A 19975-nucleotide genomic window follows, 5' to 3' on the forward strand; every position below is an offset into this window, starting at 1 on the left:
CAGATGCCCCCCCGTGCTCTCCTTTGTCGGCTCCCCGGGAAGGAGACATTTGCTTATTTACTGAGACAACAGAGAACAGAGTCCAAGATTCGCTGTCGTGTATTAAATATCACATTGTGTTCCGTTTCAAAGAATGACTTAAAACTGCTTCCTCGTTCTTTTCACGTACACCCCAAGACCTCAGCCCGGCCCCCTTCTCCCACTCCCAATTTTTTAAAATCACATTTTTATTGCTGACACTAGGAACTCTGGGGAAAACCTCTTTTAAACAGAATTCCGAGGGGAAAGCTATCCGATTTCTCTAAAGTCCACTGGAAAAGGAAGTTACTAATACTGTTCATTCGTTGCTGGCTCGTCCGTGTTAATCAGGGTAGCCTCGTGCTAAATATGGTTTCACTTTTGCTTGGTGACCCACGACTTCCCGGACCCCAGATCGTCATTGTGGAGATGGGTAATGACAGAGGTGAGAATGTAGGTTTGGGACCACTGCCTGGGGGTTCTTTCCAGGAGCTTCTCTTGAAATTCTGTTTTTTGGGTTTTTTTGTTTTGTTTTGTTTTGTTTTCAGGGCTGCACCCGAGGCATATGGAAGTTCCCAGGCTAGGGGTCAAATCACGGCTGCCGCTGCCAGCCTACACCACGGCCACAGCAACGTGAGATCCGAGCTGCGTCTGCAGCTTACACCACAGTTCATGGCAATGCCACAACCTTAACCCACTGAGAGAGGCCAGGGATCGAACCCAAGTCCTCATGGATACTAGTCAGGTGCGTTACTACTGACTCACCATGGGAATTCCTTATCATTATATTTCTAACCAATGGCTCCATTCTGGTTTTGAGGTCAGAGACTTTTCCTATTAAAAAACAAGGGCCATATGGTAATTATTTTGGGTTTCTAGGCCGCTCAATGTACATCTAGTGTGGTGTCAAGAAAGCAGCCATTGACAACGCACAAACCAGTGAGGTCCAGTACCAATTTGTTTATGGAAGAAGGTAGCTGGCTGGTTGGGCCCAGGAGCCATGGTTTTCAGATCACTGCTGCAGATTTGCAAGCTTGATTCTGGATGCAGTTTTTGTGTCATTAGATATTATTTATTTTATCATTTTTATGAAAATGTGTTCTCGTGTCACTGTTTTGAATTACAGCCATTTGGAAAGATGACAAGATCATATAATACTCCAGTGAATTAGAAGACCACTTCAAGTGTTAGACAGAATTTTAAAGAACACACAGCGACAGAAGACAAGACTTTTAAAGGAATAATCACATTGGGAAAATGAGATGAATACCCCAATCAGGCATAATCTCCTATATATGTGTAGTTGATGGAGCTTGATTTGTTATTTTGCCCAGGGTCCCTCACAGTGGTGCTGACACCTTGATAACGTTTCTTTCCGTAAAGATCTCAGTAGGATGAGGGGTTGGAGCTAGGCTGGACATAGAGAATTTCAGGGACTGACGCAGATGATTCGAGTAGTGGGAGACGCATGAGTGACAGCTGGGAAACGAGAGGACAACTCGTTAAGAACATGAGAGTGTGTGGGCCCCAGAGAGGACTTCAGAGGCAGTGTATGTGGCTTGAGGAGCATGGTCTGAATCCCTCAGGAAGGAGTTACAACCTTCGGTCTTGTGGGCACCTGTGTCATGGAGGAAGCTGGCATCTGGTGGCTTGGAGCAGACCCAGTGGACAGCTGCTAAGCCATGGGTTATGGCTACCTCTGTTGTGTACAAAACCAACACCGATTAGCGACACATCACACTCTAAATATTGATTAAGCTGAAGCTGATTTCCTGGCTCAAGTCATGTGTGTGGTTATGAGCTATTTCCTGCCAGGAAAATAAGGCAATTAACTTGAAGAGTTTCAGCTCTGGGCATGACACGTGTCCAACCTTCACAGGTATTTTCACATGCCAGGTTGCATTAACATAAGCTAAAAATTACCCAAACGTTCCTTTGTTTAGAAATTATAAAGTCAGAGTCCATGTCTTATTCATTGTCATGTCCCCGGCTTCTCAGATAAAGCTGGGCCCATAGTAGAATTGGGGTTGATGTTTCTTGCTGAAATAAAGTACTGGCCAGGGCACTCCTGCCTCGGTTGGAGGTCCAACTCAAGGAAACTAACCCACAGCCCTGGGTAGAAACTGAGCTTTACAAGGACTTGATCCAATCTCGAGTCCCCACAAGTTCTTTTGGGACGTGGGGGTGTCCTTGGTACTTTTCTGTTTTCCATCCAGCCTTCATCAATCGCCTTCTGTAAAGCCCTTACCCTCTGGCATCTCCCTGGGCCTCTAGGGGTCACAGCTGGGGGACTGTGAGTGAGGTCATGGAAGGTGACACTCTGGCACCCACCTTCTCCCTCGAGAGTGGACTTCTCCCCGCTATCGCGTCTCTCCAGACCTTTCAGACAACTGCCCTACATTCTAGAACTTTTCCATTTCTCTGTACCCAAAATACAAATCACAATTTTAAAATTTCCGGTCCCTCCACCCCCTGCTGGACTTGTCCTCAGCTGGCAAGTTCATCCATGTTAATGCGATAATGAAAGAATTCTGCGGCATGTCACATATCTGCATTTCTATGCCAGCCTGGTGGCGATAATGCCTTAAAAACAAAGTCCAAATACACTGCAGCTGTCAGCAAGATCTTTGGGGTGTAAAGGGCCTCTCCGTGCCCCTCAAATGATGCCATTTGGGCAGCCACATAGATGTTCCACCTCAGAAGCTGCTGATCTGCTCTGCACACAAAAAGATGCCTGGGCCCTCAAACATCTGTTTATTCCAGAAGGAAGCCCTAATCAGAGTCAAGTCTGACAACACCCCACACGGTCACAAAACATAGATTCCTCTGTCTTTGTGTAATTGTGTACATTTTGTAATTTTTTTTTTAAGAAAGAAATGGGTCATTTAATGTGTGCTCCTGATGAAAGACCCACAATTGGAAAGCCAAATGCCTTCGATTCAGCCTGAGAATCCAGAAACACGAATTTATGTACCTTTGAGCTGGAAAAAAAATCTATCAATACTGCTCAACTTTTTTTTAGGATGAGTGCAGCGCATTTCTTTATAAATCAATAAGAGGAAACTCTATTCAAATAACCTTCCCTTGTCCCAAAGAGCTAAGAAAACTTGGCTCTTTTCTCTATATGGGCCACTTGTTATTTAAGGAAGGGGTGGAGAGATTAGAAAATCTTAACTCTTTCATGTCTCTCCAAGGAAAGTTCATTTACACTTAGAGGGGGACGTGGGCACGTCTGATTGCAAATAATAATGGATTGTTTTCCTCATCCCTGTCCATTCCGCCCCACAGTCACCTAAGAAGACCTTGGCTCTTTTTATTAAGCATTTTGTATTAAAGTATAGTTGATTTACTGTGTTCCTTCAATTTCTGCTGTAGAGCAAAGTGACCCAGTCATACATATATATACACATTTTCTTTTCATACTATTTTCCATCATGTTCTAACCCAAGAGATCGGACATAGTTTCCTGTGCTGTCCCGTAGGACCCTACTGCTTATCCGTTCTTTTTTTTTTTTTTTTGTCTTTTTGTCATTTCTTGGGCCGCTCCCGTGGCATATGGGGGTTCCCAGGCTAGGGGTCAAATCGGAGCTGTAGACACCAGCCTACACCAGAGCCACAGCAACTTGGGATCCAAGCCCCATCTGCAACCTACACCACAGCTCACGCCATGCCGGATCGTTAACCCACTGAGCAAGGGCAGGGACCGAACCCACAACCTCATGGTTCCTAGTCGGATTCATTAACCACTGCGCCATGACGGGAATTCCTGCTTATCCATTCTAAATGTAATAGTTTGTATCTACCTACCCCAAACTCCCCATCCATCGCACTCCTTCCCCCTCTCCTCTGGCAAACACAAGTCTGCTCTCCATGTTCTCGATCTGTTTCTGTTTTGGACGAACTATGATCCACCAATCCCACTCCTGAGCATATATCCAGATAAAACTTTTATTCAAGAAGATACATGCACCCCTGTGCTCTTTCCAGCACCATTCACAAAAGACCTTGGCTCTTGAGCACTCTCTCCCCAAACTGGCTGGATCAAACGTTCCATAAGTCAAAAAGGTAATTGTATTGGCTTAAAAGCGTACATTGCTGATTTCTGCTGACTAGAAATAAGCAAAAATTCTGTTTATGTCAACCAAGCATGCAATTAAGCAGAATGAACGGTGATGTCGCTATGGACTCCGAGGTCAAGATGCGCCTTGGGAAACATTTCCCAGCCGACCAGGGCGCCTTCTGGAACCTGAGAGCTGGCTAGAGAAACGCCATCATGACAATGGTCAATACTGCTTGTTGTGTTGGATCCTCTCCCCCTTTTAATTTGATGTGCTATTTCTTTCCAACACAAATCACAGAGTCACCAAGGTTGGTTCCGTTTCCTTTCACCGAGTACTTCCTCTGTCCAGGGCACTGAGACAAGTGGGGTCTTCCTTCTTCACTGCGAACCTCATCCTCTCGCACTGAACTTCATAGCACTTTTCCCCTCTAACCTAACCCTCACAGCCGCCCCGTGAGGGACACAGCATTTCAATTAACACCGGAGGAAAAGGATTCAGAGAGGGTCAGTAACTTGCCCGAGATCAACCAGCTACCAAAAAAGCAGAGCCAAAATTCAAATCCACAGCTGCTGACGCCAAGGTGGGTGATGGTGTGCCTCCTGCCTTCCGGAAACACCCCGAGAGATGCCCTCACCTCACCCATTTACTTCTAGCTGTCACCACCTTCTGGTTACAGGTGGATCTGGGGATTTTTGCTCACGGCCATCTGGAAAGTGGACTGGGAAGCAAAAATCCCATCAGATCACCAGGCACTGGGTCTAGAGAGGCTAGATATTATCTAAGCCACAAACACACACACTGCACTGAGCTGACTGCTGCGCTAGCTTCAGCCCTTCCTCAGGTGGGGTTGGGAGACAAACAACAAGCCACCAGAGCAGAACCTCCTCGGCAATTCCTCACATCCCGCTGGCCCACCTGCCCCTCCGTCCTTTTGCCAGGGAATGGGATGAACCAATAAATGGGGTAACTGGATTCATTTTTGGCCATTTACGATCTGTTCCAGCCTATCCATCTTCTCTGGGAATTGCCTGGCTTCTTCATGCCTTCTTTTCTCACTTTCCCCAGCCAATTGGTGGCTCCTAGACTTTTGCCAACAGGCAACTGGAAGGAAGGAGAGGCAAGAGGCAAACACCCTCGCTTGGGGAATTTTCGGGCTCTGGTCAGGATGAATGTGGAAGCCACGGACTGATGTGAAGTTTGAGGGTGGTCTCCGTATTTCAAATATCCATAATTATTCTCGCCCAAACTGGATACTTCAGGGTCTCTATACCTTGTTTGGAACGTTCTAGGTCCCGGGTTACACCAAGTAAGGAGTGAAGGACTACTTCCAGAGGGATAACTGATGGTCTGTGGCTGCTTACAGAGAATTCTGTACAAGATGCTCATAGCCATTGCCTGATAATGAGCCTCGTGTACATCTGTGCCGTAATGTCCCCTTATTTCTTTGTCCCCTGGGTGGCTCACAAGTGCAAATGTCCACTCGGAAAATTTCAGCTCTGCAGCTGACATCAGTACCATTGTGAGATGTGTTTTCTCATTTAAGAAAAAAATTATACATTCGAGACCAGAGTTCGGAATAGACAGAATTGCCTTCTACAGGCGCCACCATCCCAGATGGGGCTGGGCAGCCTCGGGCTGTTCTAGCCAAGTCTGGAGGAAAGGAAGAGTTAATGACGGGTGAGAATGGCAAAGGGGTGGGGGGGGCAGAGCAAGACCTGTGTGGACCACACCGCTCAGCACCCATGACCCCGATGGAAGCGGATTCCATTACTGTTTGCTTTCAAGGTCCCCACCCTCTCAGAGGAGGCTCTCTGCATCTTGACCTTTGGTGACCTCAGAATTTCTTTTGGCAGCTGCTGGAACCAGAGATCATCTTTTCGGAAATCTGCCTGGCATCGTTCCGTGACTTATCTTTCAGGCCTCGTCACAATTATTCATGCCTTGGCAGTATCCTAGCTACAGTCAGAGTACTGTTCTCAGGCTGCTCCCGAAGGTGACTCTGTCCCAGCCAAGGGGGGAGGACGGTGGCTCCAGGAAGTAGGCTCCCTCTGAGGGCAGGGACTTAAAGGCATCTGTTGAGCAAGTCGCTCTCCACCTCCAGCCCTTAGTGAACCAACAAAGAGGGAGCGATGACACAAACGGGACTGGGTCTCCAAATCGTGGGCCATTTGTCTCTGGAACCCATTCCAAGGCACCCTTGGCACCACACTTGTACGCATGTTCATACAAATTCAGGCGCTAAACTCGGCCAGCTGCCTCTGGATTATGTAAGCACCCCACCGTTCACCTCTCCATTGTGGGTGGCAACTATCTTCTGGTTTTACTTTTTTATTATTATTATTAATTTTTTTTTCCTCTTTAACATCCCGCTTCTACTCTGTGGCCTGAGCTTCCTGCTTTGTGTATTTTAGGCTACTTTAGACATGACCTCACATCCTGGCCGATGTCACAGCAGCTGCTAATTTTGAGAGCTTTGCTAATGGCCCATACATCTATGAATGAGGGGGACAGGTTACAAGGAGCAAAGTCCAGAAGGCAGTAAGTTAGAAGGCAATGGCTAAGAACTGGGATTCTGGAAGGAGATGGACTTGGATTTCAATCTTGGACTACCTGTGTGGCCCAGGGCAACAAACTAAACCTCTCTGAGCCTCAGTTAATTCATCTGGGGAATCTCCCTAGCACTGACCTCACAAGGTTGTTATTAAGGTTAACACTGGATAATGCATGTAAATAACCTTAGCACCATGCAAACTATTATTATTACAATTATTATTTAGGTTTCCAAAACAGGGGATGGCTTTCTTCCTCCAGTGCCTATATATTCGAGGTTCTGCTTAGCTATTCTGCTCCACTTCTACCCTCTACTTGTCCACCGCCCGACCCTGACCGAGGACCAAGGGGGATTTGAGAGAACAGATCAGAGAGAGGAGAAAAATGATGCTGTGGATGGAAGTATTTTCATTTTCTCTAGGAAGTATTTCTTGATGCACAAGATGCTCACAATTACACATTTTTTTTCCTCAGTTGTTTCGCGTTTTTCATGTGTTCATGCAGAAGGTTTCTGTTTACCCCAATCTGCAACTGAATTTCTCCAAGGTCAAGACGGCTTACAGGTAGCACGTACCTCTAGAGCTAAACCCAATGGCTAGACCTTTAGAACAAAAGGTGAAGCCCACCTTGCAAGTCGCACTTTTGCTTCCCTGGGTTTTGCAAAACTTTCTCATCCGGCTGCAAAGCGGCTTTCTTGCTTATCTAAGTCCCTTTTTTTTTTTTTTTTTTTTTTTTTAACACAGGGCCATATCCGAAGCCCATCTGAATAAACACACATAGCTAGGAAACCCTGACATTTCCTTTGCCACGAAAGCTCCAACATCCATTCCCTCCTTGTCTGCCAAGACATCGATCCAGGCTCTAGTCATTTTCCACATTACAGTATTTTCTATGATCTCTCTTTTTGGAGCCCTACCTCGCCTCTCTACTAACTCACCCCGGTCCATCCACAGCATCATTTTTCTCCTCTCTCTGATCTGTTCTCTCAAATCCCCCTTGGTCCATACAGAATTTTTATACCTGCTCCATCATCTGTCTTTGTTCTTGTGGACCACTAGGCCTTTACTGCTCTTTCACTTTAATTTCTTGTAACTGTCAAGAAGTGGTCTCTCCTTGCCAGGTCTTGGGATTTCCACGTGGAACGTTCCCGAACACTTGTACATTAATGTTTCACACGCTGCTCTACTCTATCATTTCTGCCTCTGTGGGTAACCAGTGCATTGTGGATGGGAATCATCTGTTTAAACTGAAACCCTATCATTTGTTATGGCAGTTTTATTTATGAGCCTGTGTGCTGTAACCCTGTGGCATAAATATGAAATAATAATATCTCCTGGGTGAAAAAAAATCATTCATATCAACTGACAACGTCTTATAAAAATATGAACTAAATCCAACCACAAAACCTGGTACTAGCTTATTTCACCATATGAGGAAAAGCATGGATTGCTCAACAGGTAGATGCAACAGCAGAATTACATCCTCTGCATTTTTACATCCTCTCGCGTCAAGAAATGAAACATCCAAGAAGTAAAGCGTGTCAAGAGAAACTTGGCAAATCTCTATGGAATCAAATTCTAATTCCTGCCAGTGTCTCCTAAGCAGTTTTCAGCCTCCAAGAAGAAAGTCTTGAAATAATGGCAATGCCATAGAAATGAAAAGAATCCTGGACAATGACACTGCTCAATTTTTCTTTTTTAAGCATTCTGTGAATTTCCTATTACATCAGTTTCATGATTCAGCATTTTCCATTTCATTTATTTACAGTAATATATGGCGAGATAACCCAAAGGTTCTGCAGGATCCTGGAACATAAGGTAGGCTGGACGGAAAGGGTGTCACCTTCTGTAAATTTACTATTGTTCAGGAGAATTCAAAGCAGAAGAAAGCAAACCATCAAAGGAATTGAGGACTATTCTCCCACCTTGTTGGGCGGGGGTCTACATTGCTCTGGTATTTTAAATGAGTTGGTTTTGAAAACTAGGTTACTGCCATTTAGTTGATGACTAAAAGAGAAGCCAAGAAGTGTGCAAATTGTAAACTGGCATGCAGGAGCCAAACGTGTTCTCTGAAATGACAATGTTCGAGACGCAGCTGAAGTCCCCGCTCCGGCGGTAAGCGTGTTACAAAGAACTACATTTCTTACTGGCATCTGCAACTTGGCTAGAGTGACCATGGAGGAGTTGAAAAGCGCTGGAAATACGAGGTTCATCGCCGGGTGCGTTGGCAGAAAACGGTCCGGGCCGTGAGGACCGGATGGAAACTAAAAGGAGGGTCGAGGCGTTCGCCCACAGAAAGAGGCGAAGTTGGGCACGGGGAGGAAAGGAGCCGCGAGAAGACTGAGGGAAGCCCAGGACCCGCGGGGAGAAGAGGAAACGCGGGGTGGCGGGGTGGCGAGGTGCCCAGGTGGAGTGGGGGACAGGACCGGGTCTCTACGGGAACCTGACCCGGATCTGGAGCGGGTCTCAGAGGGAGAGGAAAGGACCCCGGCGAGAGCGCAGCGCTGCAGGTCCGGTCCACGCACCCCTCTCCGCGCCCTGGGTACCCATCCCAGGTGCCGGGAGCGCCCCGGGTGCAGCGGCGAGGAAGAGCGAAAACTAGCCGCGCGGTACCCGCCCGTGAGGCGGAGGTCCCTGGCCGCCACCACCCGCGTCCCCGGAGCCCCGCGCGCAGGGGAGGACCCGGGCAGGGTCCGGCGCTCACCAGGTAGCAGAGCAGGAGCAGCGTGCAGGCAGGGCGGCCGCCGAGGCCCGGGGGAACGCCGCCGCTCGGGGGGGCCATGGCTGCGGCCCGGGGGCCGACCGCGGGCGGCGGGGGTTGTTGCTGCTGCCGCCGTGGCCACCCGAGCCCCGCGCCGCACCGCTGCATGGCGAGGCCGCCCGGATCCGGGCCGGAACAGGTCACCTGGTGCAGGGACCGGCCCCCGCCCGAGGCGCCACCTTCCCGCCCGCCCCCGGCCGGGCCGGCCGCCGCGCGCGGGGCCACCTGCCGCCGCCGCCGCCGGACCCGCCGCCGCCTCCACGGCCGCTCCCGCCGTCGCCGCCCCCGCAGCCCCAGCCGAGCGCCGGCTCCTCCCCGCCTCCCAGTCCCCGTCCCCTCCCTCCTCTCAGCTCCCTGCCCAGCCCGCCTCTCCGCGGCTCCCTCCGGCCCCCAGGCTTCCACCCCCGGGGGTGGCCGGCGCCCACGCAGGTGGGGACCGACCCGGGTCCCGCCCCCCCGGCCGTGCCCCCCGCCCCCTGCCCGTGCCCCCCGCCCCCGGCTCTCGGGCAGCCCCCTTTTCTCTTTCTTCCCTTTCCTCCCCTTCCTCCCCCGCCCCCCTTCCGCGCTCTTCCTCTCCGCGATCCCTCTCGCCTCCCCCCGTTTCCCTTTTTCCTCGCTCCCCAATTCTCTCACTCTCACCTCTCTCTTCCTACCGCCCTATTTTTTTCACTTTCCCCCTTCTCTCCCAGCCCGTTTCCTCTCTCCCCTCCTTCCCCGTCCCCTTCCAGTCCGCTCTGGCGCACCCTCTCTCTCCCACCCACTCCTTTGGCGGGTCGCGCAGCCCAGTTCCCGCCCGTGCAATGGGTTTTGGCTAGGGTGCTTTTTTGGCGAGGGCGCCATTCCCACCGGGCGCAGGGCGAGTGTGCCCCCCTGGAGTTGCGCCACGCAGCGGCCCAGATGCCAGTCCTTACGGAGGGATTTTGACCCCTGCCAACCTCCACCTGTCCACCTGCAGGGGTGGGGCCGCCTCCCAGCACGCACATTTTTTAGCCCGGGTTGCGCCCCACCCTGCCGGCTGGTTCGCCGCACGTTCTGGATGCTTCCCGAGGGTTTTGTGCCGGGGCCCGCGCAGCCGCTGCCGAGCTCTTTGTTTTAATTGTCCAGAGTATCGGCGCCCAAAGCGGGATTGTATCTGATTTGCATCCCTGTGCCCTGGCTTCCACTTTGGACTGAAAAGAAAATGAATTAATTACGCCAATGTAATTGTGCTCAAGCCCCAAGTGAAAGGGGTGAGGCTCTTGAAGTGCATAAACAGCTTTTTATTAAAAAAAAAAAAAAAAAAAAGTCAGACACATCTTGGGCCTTAGGAACGAAGGTTGGGACTACCTGCTCCCGACCAGCGTTCTGCCGCCAGACCAACCGAGGAGCCGGCTGGATTCCCCAGCGGGGTGGCCCTGGCGCTCTGGGAAGCTTGTGGCTGTGTCTAGTGGCTCAGACAATTGCTTGGGTCCGCGGCTGCACTGAAACAGTTAACCCACCTTCCAAAGTTCTCAAAAGCTTCCCTTTGGCACTGGTGGATTTGTGCGGATTGGAACTAATAATAGATTGGGAGTCGGAGAGGACACAGTCTTTTCCCAGTGTCAGTGCCACCATAGCAGATCAAGTCCCCGCGGCAGGTGTGGGGAGAGGCTGGTGGTGAAGAAAGGGTGCCCAGGGCGGGATTAGGCCAGCTTTGGCATGCCCTGTGCCTGGATATGCTCTCCGCCTTCTCAGCACAGCCCTGGCCACAATCAGCAAGTCAGCTGAGTCATCCTTTACCTTTTTAGGTCACCTAAGGGCGGAGGCCCTGGGTCAGGCTCTTGGTTCCGTGTCACTCACTGCAAAGTAATGACTTCTGTCACTGGCTCTCGAACTTCAGCCTGCATCTCCATCACCAGGAGGGCTTGTAAACACACATGGCTGGGCAACCCAACTAGAATTCCAGGTTCAGTAGGTCTTAGGTGGGGCTTGAGAGGCTGCCTTGCCAACAAACTGGGAGATGCTGCTGCTGCCAGCCCACAGACCCCATTTCTAGAAACTTTCCTTATATAGGAAAGGGGCACTCTGCTCCTTTCTCATCCAGAATGCACCACATTAAAGCAGTGGCCCGTGTCTTGGTTTGGTGACACCTTGTCCCATTTCCACCAACCCAAAGCACTCAGCATTCTCCCATGTGGTGTAGCAACCATTTATTCTGTTGAGTGTTCAAGGGGATAAAAGATTTGATGGCTTTGTCCTAGAACATGTCCATATGTTTTTTCCTGCCAGTATAGTAGCCCATACTTTTTAATGAATGTGGAAGGAAAACTGTTCCAGTTCCAGAGAACGGGGCATCACCCTCGTTCTGGGGTTTGCAGTCACCCCAGGCCTTCCTCTGGATTTCCTCTCCTCCTTCATTGCTTGTGGTTGGGTTGTCTTTAGGGAACAGGATGCTTCCCTCAGGTTGTTTGTAATCAGGCTTCCAGGAATCAGAGTTTTCAAGCTCATGAGCTTTAATTTGTTGTTTGTTTGTTTGTTCGTCTTTTGACCTTTTAGGCCCACGCCCGCAGCATATAGAAGTTCCCAGGTGACGGGTCAAGTCGGAGCTACAGACGCTGGTCTACACCACAGCCACAGCAACGCAGGATCTGAGCCTTGTCTGTGACCTACACCACAGCTCACGGCAACGCCAGCTCCTTAACCCAATGAGCAAGGCCAGGGATCAAACCCAAGGCCCCATGGATCCTAGTCGGGTTCGTTAACCACTGAGCCCCGATGGGAACTCCCAAGCTTTAAGACTTTGAATTTACTTAACATAGTCAATGCAGGGGCACCCCCTAACCCCCACCCACCTCCACCCTCCACCCTCCACCCCAGGAGCCTGGGCTATTTAGAACCTGCAGTAGCCAGTGTCTTACTTACTCAGCTTCTGCTGCGCTCCTACTGTGCATGCGCCACCCCCCCCCCCCCCCCCCGCAGGCCCCGGGACTCCAGAGGAGCAGCAGACATGAAGAACACGGATCAAAACGCAATTTGATCCTCTAAAAGTGACTTTCAGGTAGCTCTGTGGCCCAGGGCAGGGGGTGGCGGGATTGACCGATGAGTTTTGTATGGCAGAGGGGCAGAGAGAGGGAAGGTCAGAACTTCTATTCACAGTGCAATGTGACATTTTGATCCAGGAGGCAGACTCTGCTATTGCCCTTGCCTCCCCTCTAGACGTTTGTGTCAGTAATTTAAAGGGTGGGGTCTGATTTCAGAGGAAGGCCTTTTATTTAAAAATAGCCTTCTTTTCCTTTGCCCTGTGGAAGGGCTTAAAATTCCACCATTACGATTCAGTGGTGGGAATTAAGTTTTAATACTCCACTAAAATGTGAAGGCCCCTGGGGACAGTGTATTAATCTGGTCTCGCTCATTACCGCCAAAGTACAAGGCAGTTCCTCAAGTTCCCCCCAAGGAGACCGTGGCAGAGGACAACGCCACACCTGAACTCGGGAAAGGATGAAGGCACCGCTGTCTGGAAGGATATGGCAGCCTGGCTGTGAAAGGGGCGGGAGAGAACCTGCTTGCTGGGGTGGTGGGCACCGAGGAACACCCGAGACCAGTGGCTCTCAGACTCTGAAATGATGTAGGGTCAGAAAAAAATCTCAGGGACCAAGGCAGCTGGCCAGCTGTTAGCTTGCCCCATAAAACATATGTAAGCCAAACCAACAAGCAAAAACCCACCCCTGAATATACTATCTTCTGTACTCTATTAAGATATACTATAGAATATCCTTTTTTGTTTTGTTTTGTTTTGTTTTTAGGGCTGCGCCTGCAGCAAATGGAAATTCCCAGGCTAGGGGTCGAAGCAGAGCTGCAGCTCCCAGCCTACACCACAGCCACAGCAACGCCAGATCCGAGCCACATCTGTCACCTACACTGCAGCTGGCAGCAATGTCAGATCCTTAACCCACTGACTGAGGCCAGGGATCAAACCTGCATCTTCACAGACGCTATGTCCAGTTCTCTCGAACCCGCTGAGCCACAACAGGAACTCCTAGACTGTCTTTTTTACCAGCCAAAAAATTAACGAAGACCTAACCTCATTATAAAAGACAGTCCTTTACACTGAATATAATCTGCTCGGGAAGAACTCCAAAATTCTTCTCATTTTGCTGAGGACCAACAGAAACTTACCTTTGGGTTGGCACTGTCCATTGCTGGGCATTTGGAAACCACATTTCGAAGCTCCGAGGGTGTGTGGGGTCAAGAAGTCCCTTCCAGAGGTGGTGGGGGAGGGGCACTGGGTGGGATGGAGGACTGATTTTTTTCTACCCGCTTCTCTCCTACACAGGCCCGGGCAGATGCCCTCAGCTCCAGGGAGCTCCCCCTCGGTGACCACAGGTCAAAATGTCAATATCTTGTAATAATCTATAATGGAAGATAATCTGGACAAATCTGTATATACAGAACTGAATCACCTCGTTGCACACCTGAAACTAACACGGTACTGCAAATCAACTCTATTTCAGTTTTTAAAAAGCCGCTAAGTAATGTTACATACGAATGAAAAAGGAAAAACTCCATTGGTCTTTTCTCTCTGACCCCGCCTGTAGTTGTTTAGTCCTGCTTTCTGTTGCAGCTGCTTCACCAGCCAGTGCTCCTCCTCAGAGTGTTTGCTCCCCGAAAGCCGTGGTTGTTTCTTCATCAATTCTCTGTAATCCCCTCATGCCTTGTATAAAAGTTCTTAGACAAATTCACATAAAATTGAATCCATCCTCTGTGGCCACCGCCACGCCAGATCTGAGCTACCTCTGCGACCTACACTGAAGCTCGTTTCAACACCGGATCCTTCACCCACTGAGCGGGGCCAGGGGTTCGTTACTGCTGAGCCACAGTGGGAACGCCATCTGTTTTCATTTTTTTTTTCCATCTTCCTTTCTTAGCTTCCATCCTCCTTTTCCCGCAGTCCGGGGGTCTCTGGAATCCAGAGCCTTCCCCTCTCTTCCTCCCCACCTTCCTGTCTGTGCTTTCAGATATTCAGAACAAAGCATGGACTGCGACATTTGCCTTTTGCATCAAAACGGAGGGAAAAAACAGAAGAGAAGACCGCTATCAGGCAGTACACGTCCACTGCAATTGGAAGACCATGGCGTTTTTTTCTGCCCAGGATGACCTTCAGGATCCAGGACTATCCACACACACGTGTTTTATTCTTTTGGTTTTGTTTTCGTTTTCTTTTTTTTTTTTTAAGTTTTATGGAAGTATGGTTGATTGACTATGTTGCAGTAATTTCTTCTGTACAGTGAAGCGAATCCGTTCTCCATGGACCTCCATCCATCCTTTTTTGTGACACCGAGCCTGCCCTACATCCTCACCTTCCCTGCATCCAACTTCTGCCTCTGCTCTTCCTATTTTGCATTCTCCACGTTGACCGATTGCTTCTTCTTTCTTCCTGAGGACATTCCACCAGATACCATTCCCATGTCTTGGTCCCCAGACCTTGTCTTTTGAGCCTCAGGTCTCTGATGTTGCAGGCGCCCTTCCTGTGGGCCACAGAGCCCTTGCTCTGAGAAGCTGGCATGAAGAGAGGATGCGAGCTCTTGTGTAAGCTCAGACTTTCCCCGTGTCTTTCTGGGGAATGCTGAAGGTCTCGGAATCACTGGGTCTGCAGCTCTGAAATGAGCTCTATTTCTGGGCCTGTCAGATGAAATGCTGTTGCTCCCAGTTATTTTTGGCTCTTTGCCCTTCTGCATAGGTGCATGTTCAGCTCAATGCTCCCCCCACCCTGAGCCGGGAGAAAGCCGGCAGCTTCCCTTAGCCAAGCCTCCTCCCTCCCTCTGTTGGGAACACGCATCCCCTTAAGCAGCAGCTGTCGTCTGCTCCCTGGAGGGTACCTGGAGTGTCTGTGCAGTGTCCAGGTGGGTGGCAGGTAAATAATCCACTGTCTGGCCACCGATGAAAACTTCTGTGAGCTGACCACCCCCGGGGCAGGTGCAGCCAGGGGTCCAAAGCCTCCTCACTCACAGGTACGTCTGCATCCTGTTGGGGGGTGCATGGCCATCCTTAGGGGAACCTAGGATGGAGGGGGGCATTTCAGGCTCAGTGAGAACAGAAATATTTGGACCCTGAGGGTCTAAGGAAGGAAGGTGCCCTGGAATGCAAAAGGTCAAGGGCGCATGTCTGTAGGTGGAAGGATGTCTTTGGCTAAGCTTGTTGAGAGGACACGTGTGTGGAAAAGGAGCAGAGTGGAGAGAATTTGGGTGTGAATGTGAAGATCCGCTCGGGATGGAGAATGAGAGGAGAGAGGGACTGGGCACCCGAGGGAGAGAAAGTCAGTGTAAATAATTGAAGAGGGAGAGCGAGTGCACGCGAGAGCCCAGGGAGAGCGGCTTGTGTCGACAAGTCCTGACGATATTTTATAACGACATCCCGAAGCTAAAATCTTGATGCGCAGGGAGTTCCCATCATGGCTCAGCAGAAATGAACCCTACTAGTATCCATGAGGAGGTGCGTTTGATCCCAGGTCTCGCTTGGTGGGTTAAGGATCAGGTGTTGCTGTGGCTGCGGCATAGGCCATCAGCTGCAGCTCTGATTTGACCCTTAGCCTAGGAACTTCCATATGCCGCAGATGCGGCCCTAAAAAGCATCGATAGATAGATAAATAAATGAGATCATGATACTCAGGCGGGCATTAACATCGACTTAGGGCTTTCAGTCTGTCCTGTGCTATGTAATGAGCAGTACAAGAATGTCGATATCTGCTGGGATGCTTAGCAAGGTGCATATAAAATCAAGAAAGGCAGGAAGAAAGGGAAGCTAGACCAGAGTCCTCTTAAGAGCTACTTATCTCTACAGCTTTTCACGGAGCGATTTCTTTTGAAAGTTCCTATCAAGTATGACTTTGCTGCATTAATTCATTTCATCCTCATGACAACCCTGAAGGAATAAGCACCATCAGCAGCAGCCTCATCTTACAGACGAAGAAACTGAGTCGTTGGAAAGATCCCAGGTCCACAGTCAGGAAGCAGCAGAGTTTTGGATGGAGTTTTGCACTAGGACTCCTTCTGCACTAAACTCAGCCGGGGATGGATGATGGAGAGGCAAGCAGGTGCTGTGCAGCGTGTCTGGGAGGCACACGTGGGTTTTAGATTCAGATCTGTCAGGGCTTCACCTGGTGCTGGAGGATGTTTCAGATGCCCCTGTCCAGCTGTGCCATCCCAGCTGTGTGACCTTGGACTTATCTTTTTCAAAATCATCTCCCCCTCTGTAAAAATAAGGATAAAGTCACAGGGTCTGCCCATTTACCTAATGTTGTGGAGGCCAGGTAAGGTAGCACAGGTGAGTTCATTGTCAATGATCAAGCCCTAGACAAGGATAAAGCATCATTTAGATGTTATTCATATTCACCTACAAAGGCTCACAAAGAAAGATACATCCCTGATAAGACTGGAAAATAATTAAAAGTTAATAAATAACTATGGTATATGTTTCCAAGGATGACCCCACCCATGACCCACATCTCCCCTCATAACTTTGCAGGGTAGGAATTTCCCCAGTATGACCCCTGGGGGAAGCCAGCGGCCATGTGTGAAGGGCAACCACCATACATGATGTGAGCAAGCCCAAGCTAGCCATCTGGAAGCAGAGAGCTAGCCAGCCTCCAGCCATTCCGGCCATCTCAGCCCAGGTGACACATGTGTGAGTGAGCAAACCATCTTGAGTATTTTTCCCAGTTGAGCCTTTAGATCACATCAACCCCAGCCACCCTCGGGCTGAAACTGCCAGCATCCCCAAGCAAGAGCTGCCCGGCTGAGTTCTGTTAACTCATGAAACCATGGAAGATAAAAATAAATTGTTTTGAGCTACTAAGTTTGGGGGTTGTTTGTTCACAGCAGTAGAAAACTGAAAGAGTTCCCTAGGCTAATTTTAATATTTTAAATGAACGGTGGAGTTGGCTTTGAGCTTCCTGGCATTCAAAGCAAAAAGGGGAACCGGGTGAATTATACACACTTCTTACTGACTTGAGGCATTATAATTTACCTGAAAGGACAGTTCCCCTGACCTGTCTTCTTGCAAGCAAATCAAAATGAAAATTAAACCATCTTCCTTACCTGAGAATCTCTTCTATCTCTACCAGAATTACAGTTGCACAAATGCTGGAATGTGCCCTGCTAGAGCCAACCAAAGAATGGCAGTTGTCATCAACAAGAAACTGTCCCCTGCATCTAGCCCAGATCTTTCAGAATGGAACCCAAGCCCGTTTTTCTCCTGTTTGGGTCTCAGTGCACCTTCTGCCTCCTGCCTCATTCCCATCCCAAATTAAATCACAAACAGGCTCAGTGACTCCGGGGTCCTAAGCAGCCAAAATTAATGATTAAAATAGAAAGGCTGAAAATAGTGGAAACTGAAGCAGATTGGATGATTTATTCAAACCTTCAGGAAAAATTACTACTCAGCCCAGAACTGAAATTTAGACTTGTGGTTCCTAATCAACTAGAATGCAATGCTTCCCTGGTGCTAACACCCCCAGAAAGGGAAAGGAAAAAACACATCAAGTATAGACACGGCTGGACTCGTGCCTGGCATCCTTTAGAACCCATGCTCTAAAAGGTCAGGAACTGTATCTTCTGAATAACATGGCATCGAACACCCTACTGATGCTTATTCAAGCTTTTCTTCATTAAGTGACCTTCCAAGTCTATGATAATAAAATGCCTAACGTGAATGTGAATGAGTGATTCCCCTCTCTCCTGGGTGGCCTCGACAAATGGGCCCAGCTGTCAATCAATGCTTGGGACCTTCCGGGTTAGCCCATGGGGTATTTGAGGTGACCTCACTGGCTTGGGACTGGACTAGGCCCAGGCAGCTCTGTCAAAGGAATGAATCTTGTCTTCTAGGCCCTGGACCCCATTTTCTCTACTCTTCCCGCTCCTGGGCCTTCACGCTCGTAACTTGGAGCTCAGAGTCCTCATGCTCAGACTCTCTGTGGGCAGCCTCATGGTTGGGAGGGAGGACCAGACTGAGGTCACGATCCTACATTTGCATAAATACTCTCCCATTATCAAGACATTTCATAGACGTATTTCAGCGCAACAATCCTGCGAGCACGTTGTTCTGGGTTGAACAGCATCCTCTCAAACTGTTGGCGTCGTAACCCCTGGTACCTGCCTACGGTGTGAGTATTTGAAAGTAAAGTCTTTGCAGATGAATCCAGTTGAGATGAGATAGGATGGCCCTAATCCACGGTGACTGCTGTCCCTGCAGGAAGAGGGAAATGTGGATGTGACATGCACAGGGGCTGACGAGGGGAAGATGCGGGGGAAAGACAGCCGTGTGAGGGTGGGAACCTGCATCCTTGTGGATACTAGTTGGGTTCATCACCGCTTCATATACTTGTTAACCCAATGTTATTGGGTACCTACTGTATACCAGGCTCTCTGTTGAGCTCTGGAACCCAGACCCCGGGCTATAGGTCAGTACCAAGCAAATCAGAGGTATTGAGCCATCTGGTGACTCTCCACACACAATCCATCGTGTCCCGGGCTCTCCCAGCCGTCCCCAGCCATCCGGTGTCCGCCTGTTCCCACAGCGGGCTGAGGGATAGACAACACTGGCGGTGGAAGCTACTTGATCCGTCTTCTTGGTTTTGCAGGTACGGCCACTGAGGTTCAGCGGGGTCTTGCCACCAGCAGAAAGGCAGCTTTGGGCCCCAGTGCAACGTCTCACTGCCAGACTCTGATTAATTCATGTTATGAATAAATTCAACCAACAACAAATGTTTGTCGAATGAACACTAAATTATTAATGACGGGTAAAGAGAATGCGTTATGCCTCCCAGAGGTATTCGGAACAATGCCTTCACCCAGAGAAGGGAATTTCAGAGAGTCGACTGTGCGGTTCGGGTGGGGGGAGCCAAGCAGGGCGGGAGGTTCAGAGGCGAGGAGAGCAGGGTCTTTCTCGGACCTTCTCTCCTCTATCCCTAAAGCAGCTTCTGTGTCTGCTCTGGATAAAGCTGGCCGCCTTGGAGGATCCTGGAAGTGGGCCGAGGAAGAGCCGGGTCTCCTCCGTACTTTGAGAGGCCGTGCAGGGCTGTGACCAGGGCGCTCCTAGATGCAGAAGGAAGTGCTGGCCTCATTATATGCATGTACCACGGCTGCTGTTTTAAACTCCAATACTGCTGAACAATTCAGAAATAGATCCATTATAGGTCTGCTTTAGCCCCAGGGCTTTAACACAGGTCACTAGAAAATCCAAGATTGCACAGTAAGTCCAACTCTCAAGGGGGAAGGAAAAAAATTCTCTTCAGCCCTTCTCGAACCCTCCCCCCTTCTCCGCCCCCTCCCCCCAGCATAACAGAGCGCCTCTTCATTTCTGTAGTGCTTTGGAATAAAGAGCCCTTACAGTGAACTTGAAATCTACATTTTTCTTCGGCTATTAATTGATAAGAGCAGCTCATTTTACCTCTCATGCTCTGAAGTAAAATGACAGTATGAATAAACTGGGTCAGGTTTAGCAGGATGGACGTGAACGGGTCCCTAATTCCTCTTAATCTCTGGTAAAGGAATAACTAGAATGTGGCCGTCAACCTTCAAGAAGCAATTATGTGGCCCCTTCGGACTCCATCTAAATTAGTCCACGGTTCCCGC

General features: G+C 49.6%; 1 protein-coding gene and 1 long non-coding RNA gene across 11 annotated transcripts in view; one reads left to right on the plus strand and one right to left on the minus strand.

The window, feature by feature from the left end:
* The window catches only part of SEL1L3 (SEL1L family member 3), a 116546-nt gene extending 106373 nt beyond the window's left edge, over positions 1 to 10173 (minus strand). For 4 of the 9 annotated variants that reach the window (XR_014812264.1, XM_084971663.1, XM_084971664.1 and 1 more), the window contains exon 1: positions 9333 to 9659. Coding sequence is in view for 3 of the 9 variants with exons in the window: in XM_084971663.1 (XP_084827789.1) it covers positions 9333 to 9497 (165 nt within the window). In the remaining 6 variants the exon portion in view is untranslated. Of the gene's footprint in view, positions 1 to 9332; positions 9660 to 10028 lie in introns of those variants that run through there. The other 5 variants (XM_084971668.1, XM_084971670.1, XM_084971666.1 and 2 more) reach the window with 3 other exon arrangements.
* LOC146400355 (uncharacterized) lies at positions 8427 to 19736 on the plus strand. 2 transcript variants are annotated; one of them, XR_014812277.1, is made up of 5 exons: positions 8427 to 8847; positions 13681 to 15355; positions 16185 to 16437; positions 16869 to 17016; positions 17467 to 19736. It is a non-coding gene; the product is annotated as an uncharacterized LOC146400355 (long non-coding RNA). The 2 variants fall into 2 exon arrangements; XR_014812276.1 differs by lacking the exons at positions 8427 to 8847; positions 13681 to 15355; positions 17467 to 19736 and having other exon boundaries at positions 16272 to 16437; positions 16869 to 17198.
* The last annotated feature ends 239 nt before the right edge of the window (positions 19737 to 19975 follow it).

The sequence above is a fragment of the Sus scrofa genome, chromosome 8 (assembly GCF_054392235.1).
Source record: "Sus scrofa isolate SSC_HxYL_T2T_F1_AM1 chromosome 8, Sscrofa_HxYL_maternal_Yorkshire_Landrace_v2.0, whole genome shotgun sequence".
Taxonomy (NCBI): domain Eukaryota; kingdom Metazoa; phylum Chordata; class Mammalia; order Artiodactyla; family Suidae; genus Sus; species Sus scrofa.